Raw genomic sequence first — 12,215 nt, forward strand, 5'->3', positions numbered from 1 at the left:
GAAAAGAAGGGAAACTATTGCAGCCTGATACAGCATACACAAAAGTAAAGTAAAGTTTGTGATCAGTATGAGTGCTCACTGATAGACATGCACCAAAACTGTGATGGCAAAGTTTAACTTCTGGTGTCATGCAAAATGCTCTGTTCTACCATAAAACTGATACATTAAAGATAAACAATACACAAAGTTTACTGCTCTGTGTTTCAAGAATTAATTATAGAATCACTTGTAACTATGTAACTTTAAACCTTTTTATTTAAGAAATAATGCATACAAAAAACACATGAATGTTTCACTCTTTCTTTCAGAATGCAAAATATTCAGAAGATGTACCTCTTTTGAAAAGATCTCTAAAAAAATTCATTCATAGAATGTTATCTGTTACAGTAGAAGGCATGTTCTTAATCCACCACTGTGTCCTACTGCTCACATTAGGCAACCATCACTAGGAAGAAATGTGGACAAACCAGGTTTTCATGATACTCTCCATGAACTTGCCACCCACAGTGACTAGTGGCATGTGTCATTTTTTTTTCAGTAGTTTCTTGCCTTGAGAATGAGATGAGGATCAGGAATCACACTCTTGTTTCTTCCTTAAGAGTTCACAGGGTTGCTATTAAAACGTCAGATGACAGAACCTAGGCATAGGGAACTGAAGAGATGCTTTCTCTACACTTACTGAGGTTAACAAAGCTTTTGGATACTCTCTCTGGGCTTGATCTCTGGCTGGTTTTTGTTCGTTTTTTGGTTTTGTTTTTTTTTTTGTGTGTGTGGATTTTGTTGTTGTTGTTGTTGGCTGTTTGTTTTTCAGATGTTGAAAACCTTATTTGTGCAAGGGCTCACGGCCATGCTCTGATGTATTTGTGAGTCTTTGGAGAATTAGAGCTTGAGTGAGAGTTTTTTTTTCCTTTCAGCAAACAGCTCTTTCTTTCCTCATGATTTGGCAATATACAGAGTATTTGTACATTTCAGTACAATATATACCAAATAATATAACAGGGTTGAAAAGATTTACACACTTGGGTTGGAACCATAATTTGTTGTAACATCTGCACACCTGCACTTTTTTTAGTCATTGTGGTTTATTTTTTTTTTTTTTTTTCTTCTAGAATGGTTGCCTGGGGAAAACAGCACTGCTGTGTTGGCAGAATACAGGACATTTTCTTGAGATTCAGGATTGTTCTAGCAGTCCTTTTACTTCATTTGTTCCTGGCTACAGCAGGCAAAGGTAAGAACATTTTTTCCTGATTTTTCTAGTGTTGGCATTCCAAATAAATAGCATTAGTCTTGATGAATAGGACTTTGGAATATATTCAGGATAGGCAAGTTTCCACCCTCTTGAAATCAAGAAGAAAAACTCATTAATAAGAAATGAAACTGTGGGTGCCTAACACTTTGGATATATAAACCCTATGCTTACAGTATTTGTTTTCATAAAAAATCATCTGTGGTAGCTTTTGTTCAGCTATGGATGAGGAAAGAAGGTAAACACAATATGTAATGACAAATTACTTTCCTGCTGTTTTTTTGAACTGGAAGTGTTACTATTTTCAAAACATGCTGTTAAACCTTTTACACTGCTCTTACATAAACGCCACAAGATCATTTGGGCTTCACTCAGTGCATGTATGAGCATAGAGTATCTCCTGCATAGCTCTTGGTTGTGGATGTGAATATGCCTAAAGAAAAGGTAGTAAGGTCCAAAACATATAACAGAAATGATGCTTTTGAATTTGACAGTCTATGCTCTTTATGTAACAATAACTGAAAAATAAACTCATAAGGTTCTTGTACAAATTGGGTAATTGATGTGGTGATGCTTTTGTACAAGGTACAGTAGAATCAGCAATTTGTGTTTTATTCATGGCTATTCTGTAAGCTGGCAGGTACAAGCCTGTTACTTCTCTGGACCTCAACTGATAGAAATAACAGTGCTTGTCATTTATAAAACTTCCTTGTATCAATAGTGTGTAATACATTTATCATGTTAGTGATGTGCATGGAATATTAAAAAATTGGAAGTGTTTTTTGCCATGTACTTAATAGTTCTCAAAAGTGCTTCCTGTGTCATGGCATGTTATTTTACTTCAGAAGGTCAGGCTTTCTTGCAGTTCAAATGTACTTAGTAAATAAGCCTGCTTAATGACATTGTATCAGCATTACAGACTAGACTAATTATGATTCTAATTCTCCAAATGTAGTATTTTCATAAAATGAAGCTTTTATTGAAACAGAATTTGAGATTCAGGTGATAAAACTGTTACTAAGATGGTGAGGTTTTAACCTCATGTACTTTGAATAGTAAAAAGGACAGGGCTGCTCAGCAGTTGGGCGGATGTCATATAAGAATTTTTCCAAGGAAAATTCAACTGCATCTGGAGTTCTGAGGAGACAGGCAAAGAGGGATTTCGTCTTTCACCTATGTAATATCACTTGAAAGTGTCAGTAATGCTTTAAGAAAAGCTAAACTGACACAAGGGTTTATTTATGGTTCCACCCTCTTTTTTTGGTTTTGTTTTTTAGTCTGTTAGCACTGTCAGCAGCATCTCTACTCAGTCCTCATCTAAGGTGCCAAAGTATGTTTGTGTTCTTCAGGAAATATGAAGAGAGAACAACTGCCTGTGTTCTTTCTGAAGTCTAGGACACTCTGGATAATGTGGTGTAGTTTATCTTCAGATATCCCAATACAACGGTGAATGAAAAGGAGGGATGAAAATAATTTTGAGGAAATAGTTCTTACCTTCAGATTTTCAAAACATTCAGAAGAATCAAGTGACCCACATGTAGAAAGTTTAGAGTTTTAAACGTTTTATAAAGAATAAGCTCTGGGCAGAATACATTATGATACAAGATTCTTATGATGTTATTTTAATGGACTGTAGCAAGCCAGATGTGTTACAGGTGGCAAGCACTTGCATAGAAATTAATGGCTATTGTTGTTACTGGTGAAAGTCAGACTGTGCAGACACATAAACTTGTGAATATTTTTATTCAAGAGAATACTCAACTTTATTAACGCTCAGCTGTACCGATACAGTAGCTATTAGTAATGTAAGGAAAATAACACTGGTGCTTATGTATTGAGAGGATCTGCTTCTGTATGTCTAATTCTTACTACCTATGGTTGGCTATCTCCTAAAGATATCAATTACTACTATGTGAAAATGTTTGAAAAAAGAGAGATTACATTGTTGGTTTATTACCTTGTAATTCTCAGAAAGTTATTTTAAATATTTGAAATATGTGCATATGTTACAGGATTTCTTTTAGGACTAAAGAGAGCACACTTATTAAGTGGATGCTCTTAGTTTTAGTGAGGGTAAAAACCTCAGTCCTTGCATCTATTAGAGACAAATATATTAGGAAGAAACAATTTACATTTCTGAAAGAAGTTAAGTGCCCGCATACAGCCAATGCCGTTGAAAAGTCAGCCCACAATTACTATTGCATGGAGTTTCCTTGACTCCAAATTGTGATTTTTGCTTACTTTTCTTACTCTGGAGATCTTTTGAGCATTCTTCCTACTATGCTACCTTTTCTGTGCTGTGGTGATAAAGGTATGTTCATGGCTAGGTTTCTGAATGTGATTTGTATTGTCTGGACCCAAAGGAACTAATTGTAAGCCAGGAATGCCACTGTCAGAGCACAAACAGTTCCAGCTCCTCGGTTCTATGGCCAAGGGTGGGCCGCAGCCCATGAGTACTATTACTAGAGAAAGTAAGTGATGATTAACAGAACTTCCAAAAGCTTTAAAGTAATGTCATCTCCTTCTTACACTGGATCCACCCACATACCAGATTTAGCCAAGATTATGTTGATAATTATTTTCTAACTAATATGACACTGTACTTTGTGTGTTCCACTCCAGTGAAGTGCATTTTCTGACTATGGTTATGATTTCCTTTGTGCTTTTGCAGCATTCTTTGGGTCAGCAAACCATATACAATTTTCCAAGCTTTTCTTGTAACAATTCAGAGAGTATTGGTATCTATTCTCTTAACTCTGGCACCCATCTGGCACCTTTTTTTTTTTTTTTTTGAACTGTTTAGGGCAAAGTGGATCAGACTTTCCAGTTTCCAGAAGGGTAAAACTCTCTAAATTCCTTTCTTAGTTTACATTAATTCATCAGGCCTTGCATACTGATCAACAGCAGTACTTTTGAATGATACAAAGCAGACTAGGAGAATCATCAGCAGGATTAATCTCATTTTGCATCATTTTTGTTGATTACCAGCCTTAAGAGTGTTTTCAGCTGCAAGTTTATGTCCACTCTGTCTCCCTTGACAACTTTGTAGTGTCAACTCCCCTAAAGAATGTAATAGGATTTTGCAGCCCTTTAATTAATTCACTGTTGGCACATAAACACTGATCTAGTTGTTAACATGAAATCAAACATCTCTTAGAATTTGTTCATTTCCAAGATCAAGTTTGCTGATGGTACCTCAAGGTTTGATTAACATTGTTATTTAGGAATGGTCTTTCAGTCTTCCAGTCTGGATAGTTAACAGTGACTTCAAGTTCTGAAGCTATGTCAGGAAACTTCCTTAACTTTGGCCATCTCTGCACACTCAGGATTGCTTCCAGGAATATTTGAGGCTGTATACTTCTGACATATACTCTCATATTACTGTCATATACTCTCATATTACCTTGCCTTTCAGAATTCACCATCTGCTAGTTAGTATTTTCACCAATTCAGCCTGTAGCCTGAGAGTTTTTTGTTTGGTCTATAGCTTTGTATGGCGCTTTCATGATGTATGTTGAACTTCAGGAATGATTCAGGGTTGTGAAAGATGACTACAGGTTTCTGATAATCAACATCACAAAGTGAGTCTCAAAGCTATAGTGTGCAACAAGAACAGTTATTAATGATTTTCCATGAAACTGGATTGTATATTTTGTGTTTTGAACTTCTCCTGATAGCTTGTACCAATCAAGCTGCACTTGAAAGTTAGGAACTTCCTCCTGTTTTTCATTTGTTGCTATTGAAAAGGAAATTTGAGAGCTCTGTGGTTAAGAGACAGAAAAGTTGAACACATTCCTGATTCAGAATTGGCCTGATGAAAGCTGGTGCTCTGGTTGGTTGAGAAGATCACGGAAGAGCTGGTTGTGATCCTGACAGCTAACTAGGACTATGAATGTAACCTACCTTGGAAAAAAAATCTGATCTGAGTTGCCTGGAAATTTGTCTTTTCACAGAGGAGCTAATGGAGAAGCTTTCTTCCATTAGAAGATTGGCTGATCTTTTCCTGCTATCCAACCCTAACCAATCATGATTGATCACGTGCCTCCTCTGAAGGGTACATGAAAGCTCTGCATATATGGATACAAAAATGCCTCCTTAAAGGTGTCAGGAATGGGTTGTCTTGCACTGCCTGAGCATCTACCAGGCTGTTTTATTTTTTCCATAGTTCCATTTTGTGCCCCACAGGAGTTTTTCTTAGTTTGGAATTACTGTGTTGCTGATGGGTGTACCATAAAACAAGCAATCATGATAATGATTGTGTGATTGGAATGTGCATTTTTCCACAAAATAAGAGTCAGCTCCAGAGAACTTACATCTACAGCCACAAATGCTGTACTTCCCTGTAGTGGGACAGTGGAGGAAATGAGGCACTTACAAGAACTTACCGGTTATGATCAAGTCCCAGTGTTTGGGGCATTTCCTGGCACTACTAGTTTTACCAGCATTGACAGAGCCTGACACCTTGTTTTCACCTGTAAATTTACTGTTAGCACCTAAAATTCTATTTACTGTCACAGTTGAATTCTGGGTTGCCACTGTCTCAGTGCCTCAGTAGATTTGGGATTCATGGACCAGATGTTTCTGCAAGTAAATGCCCTGATAGAGAACAGAGAATGGGGACTGGATGGGATTAAATTTAAAATAAACCAGTGTCTCCAAAATATATTTCCTGAAAGTTAACTAAACTAATTCTCTTTTAGAATATGGCTATTTTCTACCTTTCTTGCCGAAACTCTTCACAGTATGCAGCAGAGGATTTAAGAATCTCAGGGTTGGAAAAAATGTCATGGAGATGCATGATCTTGTTCAGAGAAGGAGGATGCAAGGCTGGGACATGAGAAGGCAGTAAGGGCTATAGCCCTTTCTTCTAACTCTGGTTCCGTATTTTCTCCAGTATCTATTAAATGCAAAATTGCTGTGCAGTCCTGGGAATAGGAACCAGGATCGTGATTCTCTTTTTGCCTCACACTTGTGGTTTGAGTGCTGCCTTAGAGAGCTACATGGTCATCCTTCATCTTGTGCATGAGTTTTACTTCAAAACTTTAATGAGCAGCTAGGATTTATTGACTGCCTCCAAATTTGCTGCTTCCCCACCACAAAGAAAACAAACAAACAACAAAACCCACAACAAAAGAGAAGGATGCAAGGTTGTTTCTTAATGTGTTGTTTTGAAAACTCCTAGGTAAATCCCTAGGAACAGTACTATATAGAAGAGTAACATTCATATAGAAGATCCTTCTAAAAACAAAATGATTTTGCAAATCACCTTTTCTTTATTTAGATCAGGAGGATTTCCTAGGACAATATAAAGCCGTCTTTAAGACTGCATGCGAAGATCCTTGGATTATGTCACCAAGAATTTCTCTGCGTCCCTTGAAAGAATTCATTGTATGTGTGAACCTCAAGTTATATTCCTCAAATAGTCCCTGGACAGCGTATGTGTACAATCCAGAAACACCTCACATCAATCGCTCTGCAAATAAGTATGATCTTGGACTTACAGGAGATCATGATAAATTAAGGATATGGTTGTTTGGAAATCAAATAAATACAACAGCAAGACTTCGTGATAACACTTGGAACCAAATATGTATCCAGTGGAAAAGTGAAGATGAGGAGATGAAGGTATTCATAAATGGAAGAAAAAAACTAAACAAAAAACTAATTGGGAAAGTTAATTTCCCTGGAAAAGGAACATTCTTACTTGGCTGTTCAAAGTTGCCAGGTACAGCTACGTCACCTTACCTGGGTATGACTGGGGAACTGTACATGTTCAGAATGTGGGATAAAGCAAATATAAGGCAATCTCTGGGCTGCGAAGATAGTGGTGTTATACGCTGGAGGAAGGAAGATTGGCACTACAATAAGACAGTAGAAGAGGATAACTCTTTGCCATGTGGTAAGTACTATTGCACACCTGTTTATAAAATAGTATTCTTGTCAAAAATTGGTCTGAATGGGTCTAACATTTCTCTTTCAGATTTTACAAAGTCTTTGTCTATTAGTCATTTATAGCTAAATGCTTAATGAGATCACATGACAATCTGCAGCTTTTGCCAGCTTTTATAGAAATGTGAAAAACGTAGCAGCAGTTCTTTAAAGACTTTCAACTTGCTTCAACTTTTGTGTCTGTCTGCTGTCCATGTAATGATAACAAGAGCAGGAGGCATCCAATGCAAACTCCTTGAAATATTAGTGCCTTCTATCAATGTCATCTTAAAATAATTAATTTATATACCTACTGTTCAGGGAAGGTCTGTCCAACAAACAAGGACTCATGGAGAATGCCCCTGACTCTGGGTCACAATGAATGAAATGCCTCTGCTGGCCTGATGCTGTCGTTGGGAGCACATCTTCTCTGTTGGGTTGTGTGATTTGGGAGAGGAGCTGAAGAAAGGACGTCTTTCTTTTGCTCGTGTGTGACTGTGTGTGAAGGAACACCATCCTAGGGCTGAAAGGGAGAACATTCTGGCTACCAGACAGAAGTTTAATACAAGAAAGTCTGAGAGAGATCTCTCTGGATAGTGGGATAAATCCTGGTCAGAGTGGAGCATCAGATTATCTTTCTTTGAGGCACAGAAAGGACAACCTTTTTGTTTTCAGTTCCAGCACTTTCTGCCCTGAATACAGAGCATCCTTGAGCATCACAGGGCAGCTTGGTTAGGCAGTGCCCAACCCCAGCCCCAACTGATTAATGATTTTAGAATTAGTGATTTAGGACCTTGTGGAATCCTTTGCATAACTCTGTAACTTTGTAACTCTTTGTATAAGTTTGTAAACTCTCTAGTGGGTGTGTACTATTCAGGGTTCCCAAAGCTCTGTTACTTAGCCAAATTGAACTTTAATTATTGTGCCAGAGGTTTGTTTCCGTCCAGAGGCCATCTCTACTGCCAAATGTAAGTTATCTCGTCTAGATAACTTGGATGAATAACAGCTTTTCAAAGAAAAGTCCACTGGATTTTTTTTAACAGTTTATTTGCCTGTTTTCAGGAATAGATGTAATTTTAGCTGAAAGGTTCCCTCTCCAAGTCAGCCTGTGAAAGGCGTATATTTAGCAAATGTCAGTCCAACAATTAAATAAAACAAAAGCATTGACAGTAGGAGCATATAATAGTCACTGTCAGGCAATTTTAATTGATGGTGATACTAGCCTTACAATCTGATTTATTTCTATAAATTCCTCTGTACACCTTGTAAAAATTATCTGCTTTGAGGACTTCTCTGTTTTTGTTAAAACAGAAGGACTTTGAGTAGTACGTCTTCAGAAATATCTGATTTTACATCTGCAAAGAACATAATTGGCAAAGGACTAAAGCTTTGGAAAGGGCTATGCCTCCTCTGTAGGCACAAAAAGTGAAAAGGAAGTGGTTCATTACAGTTATATTTGTGCCGGAGGACAAGTTTCAGATTTTTTTTTATGACCTGGTTGGCATTTTGTGCCTACATAAAACAACAATTCGCAAAATGTTCAGTCAAAGGTTACCATGGTTTCTCCTTTGCTTAACCGCTCAAAGTCTTTGTGCAGTGTAAGTCATTATCTAATTGGTGTCTCAGAGGCAGTGATGCACTCCATTAATAAGTCTAGATTTACTTGACATCACTTTATTAGCTTGTTTCCTTTCCTCTTCCTGCCTTTTTCTTGACTCTTCAGATTATTTTTTTTTTTTCTTTTTAAAAATTTATTTTTATAATAATTTTTCAGATTACCAGAAATGTATTCAGATTTTTCTTAACCATGTGAGGTCTAGTAAGGACCAGAATCCCAGTTCTGGTAGGATTTATGCACATGCTTAGCACTTAAAGGCATGCTTAACTTTAACCAATTAGTTCATTGACCAGAAGTGGATGGGATTACCTCTGCAGTAGCTATTTATTTTATGCATCTGAAGATTTGCAAGAAAGGACATACCTGACTGCTTCCTGGTTTGTGATGAGGGCTGATCACATTTCTTGGACTAATGGAATTTAGCAATAGCAAACTTGTAGATCTGACTGAAAGATGCAACTCTTGCTTCTTCCAGTCACAGTCTTCTAGTTCTCCTCTGCTTGGTGTAGCCATTGCATGCTGAGCCAGTGCAAATACTGCAGGTACGGCCAAAGAGGGAAGGAGGCCCCACACATTGTGCGTCACTAACCTTCCACTTACATTCCTCAGGTTCCTTTGATAATTCTCCTTTTGCTGAGAATGAGAAGTAGCATAACAGCTGTGATACAGAGAAAGAGTGCCACAGATTGAATATATCTCACTTTAAAGATCATCTCCTGGTATTTAAAAATATGTAAGTGAAGAAAGATGTGCTCACTGTTCCAAATGCCAACATTTCTTTATCTTATTCCTTGATGAATGGTTCCTATTTAGCTACACACTTTAATGTAGGCAATATGAATGATACCACTATTGTCTCTGCATAATCCAAGAAAGAAGTGCACCAAGTAATATAAAGCTCTGCATGATTTAAGAGAATACAAAACCGTAAGAAAATAGGTGAGTTTAAAATGTTAAATGCTTGAAAAGAAATTTTAGTCATCTGTGAGCACCATCTCTTCATTTGTCATTTTTACATGGGATATTTGCAAGTTACCTTTAATAATAACTTGACAACTGGAAGAAATGTACTGTTTAAACATTAATCATTTCAGTTACACATTAAGCAGAAACATTGTTAATACAAATATAAATATCCAAACTATTACACTGTGCATTTATGCAAGGAGCACAGAGATTTATGCAAGGAGCACAGGGATATCTTTTACAAATGCCAATGAATAAATAAAAGTGATGATTTATGGCATAACTGTAAATAGTATTACTGACAGTAAAGGACTGTCAACTCATTTGTGGTATCAGTGCCCTAACTTTTATCAGGAGCCCAGTGCCTGTTGCTTTTGATTGCATTTTTTTGCATAAATACTGTTCAGTGTTTATACTGTGGCATCTTAGATTTTTCTAAACTGTCCTGTCCAGCCTTCAAGATGAAGATGTTATCCTCTCCCTTCCATGTATTCTTTTCACTCCCAATATTGTTGAGCCTGCTACTGGTGTTCTTGGAGGTGGTTTCCAGGCTTGTGGGAACAAAGCAGTTTAATGCTGATTGGAGAAGTGGGAAGTGACTGATGCCCTGTGTGACTATTTTGCCTTTTCATGCTCAAGGAAGAGGAAAACTTCAGTTTGGGCTGTTGTTCTAGTTTGCAGGTGTGGGCAATGGGAGGTATGATTTAGGCTCATGTAATCCGTTTTTAAAGATTTCTGGAGCTGTGTGTGCTTCTGATGACAGGATCAGCTTTCCTGGAAGGGAGGGTGGAGTTCCAAGGCTTCACCTCCTCAAGCAGAAGGTGGAAATGTAGCTGCCACTCAACCACTCATACAGCCTGCATCCCAGACTGTTGGGTACTGAGCTTTGGGCCATATTGTTACGTTTACTGAGCAGATCATGACAGCTGGAGGTGAAAAAATAAACTATTTGCCCCAATACTATTTTCTTTCTAAAACTGTAAGGACAGAATACTACAGATTCTTTGGAAACTCTTAAAGGAAGTAAATGTGACAAGGAAAAAATACCTAACTCTGGAGTGCCTCTTTGATGAGTCATGTACCACTCTACTTTTTACCTATTAACAGAAGGCATGTTTGACCTTCCCTTTCTTTGCTCTTGTTGCCTCCCTCTTCTGTGGTATCAAAGGAAGTCACTTTTTTGGAAATCAGCCTGCCAGAGAAGAGGTGATTTGATTCACCTCAGTATCTAATGTAAAAACCTGTGTAACATCAAAGCTGAGTTAAAAATATTGCACCTACATTTTTTGTTAATGATTCTGAAATGAACTGGCTGAAGTGACAGACCCTGGTGTGAACAAGCACTTTCATAATTTTCTTACATTTCCTTCTGTTCAATAGCCAGTGATAATTCATCCTTTCTTCCATGGTGCCACTGCTGAGTCAGAGCAGACGTAAAGTGTCATGAGAGACACCAAAACATAAAATTAAGATTGTACTTAGTTTTATCCTATAAACTTATACAATGTGCCTCAGTATCTAACTTACATAAAAAGTTGATATGGGCTAATGCCTAGAGTGGAACAATTGGGGAGTATTTTTATGTGTTACTGTTATTAATGCCTTGTGTGACAGGATGGTTCATTTTGGCAGAATGTTTATCCAGCTGAAAGGTTTATCACATGTTAAAGGGACCCAATATTTTAATAGAAAATACGGATTTAATGTGAACAAGAGAATTGAATGTCGTATTTTTGGTGCCTATTTCTCTAAATAGATCGATTTCAGAACAATATCATTTTGAAATTTTGCTGTTTGGGCTGCTTGGTTTTGTTCATGATCAAGTCCTGTGAAATGTATTAAGGCCAGGCACTTCCTATGGTTCTATCCTAGTAACACTGAATACAAATGGATGATAGTTGCTGCACAGTGCTGGTGACTGTTGTAATACATAACTGTTGCCTGTGAGAATGTTTAGAAGAGAATTTATATGGACTTAAAAATGCAGTGTGGAATTGACTTTTTGATGTAAAGTGGTTTTAATTATTTTTTTTTTAAAGCCAGAAAATGATATTATGTATTTATTGGGAATGAAAACTTCCACTTTGGCATTTCTGATGAGGTTTTTTAATGCAAGTGAATTCTCCTGCCTGAATCAGTTGAGTTTTTGGTGGAAAAAACTTTCAGCACTAAGTTTGCTATCACATCTTATTTAGAAAATCTGTTTTTTCTTAATTTCCTGGTATTTTTGTGTGTATTTTTAAGTCAAAACTGTTATTATCAGCAATCACAGTTGTGATTATCTAATACCATTCTGTGGTGTCAGCCAAGTACTGCGGCATGGAGAGACCATATTACATAGCCACCAAGGTGTCCCTTAGGATTCTTCCATTCAGATTCTGCTGTTGATCTATTTGTGAGTGCTGACATGGTCGAGGGTACCTTTAGTTTGAAAGAATAGTCCTGGGTGATAATACA

The 12,215-nt window shown here is 37.3% G+C and overlaps 1 protein-coding gene across 1 annotated transcript in view; it reads left to right on the forward strand.

The window, feature by feature from the left end:
- Positions 1 to 674: 674 nt before the first annotated feature.
- Positions 675 to 12,215, forward strand: part of ADGRG2 (adhesion G protein-coupled receptor G2) — a 49,525-nt gene continuing 37,984 nt past the window's right edge. Inside the window, exons 1-2 of the mRNA XM_074929783.1 lie at positions 675 to 1,228; positions 6,528 to 7,145. Of these exons, the coding sequence (XP_074785884.1) occupies positions 1,111 to 1,228; positions 6,528 to 7,145 (736 nt within the window). The 5' untranslated portion in view covers positions 675 to 1,110. The remainder of the gene's footprint in view (positions 1,229 to 6,527; positions 7,146 to 12,215) is intronic.

Source organism: Athene noctua, chromosome 1 (genome assembly GCF_965140245.1).
Source record: "Athene noctua chromosome 1, bAthNoc1.hap1.1, whole genome shotgun sequence".
NCBI lineage: Eukaryota > Metazoa > Chordata > Aves > Strigiformes > Strigidae > Athene > Athene noctua.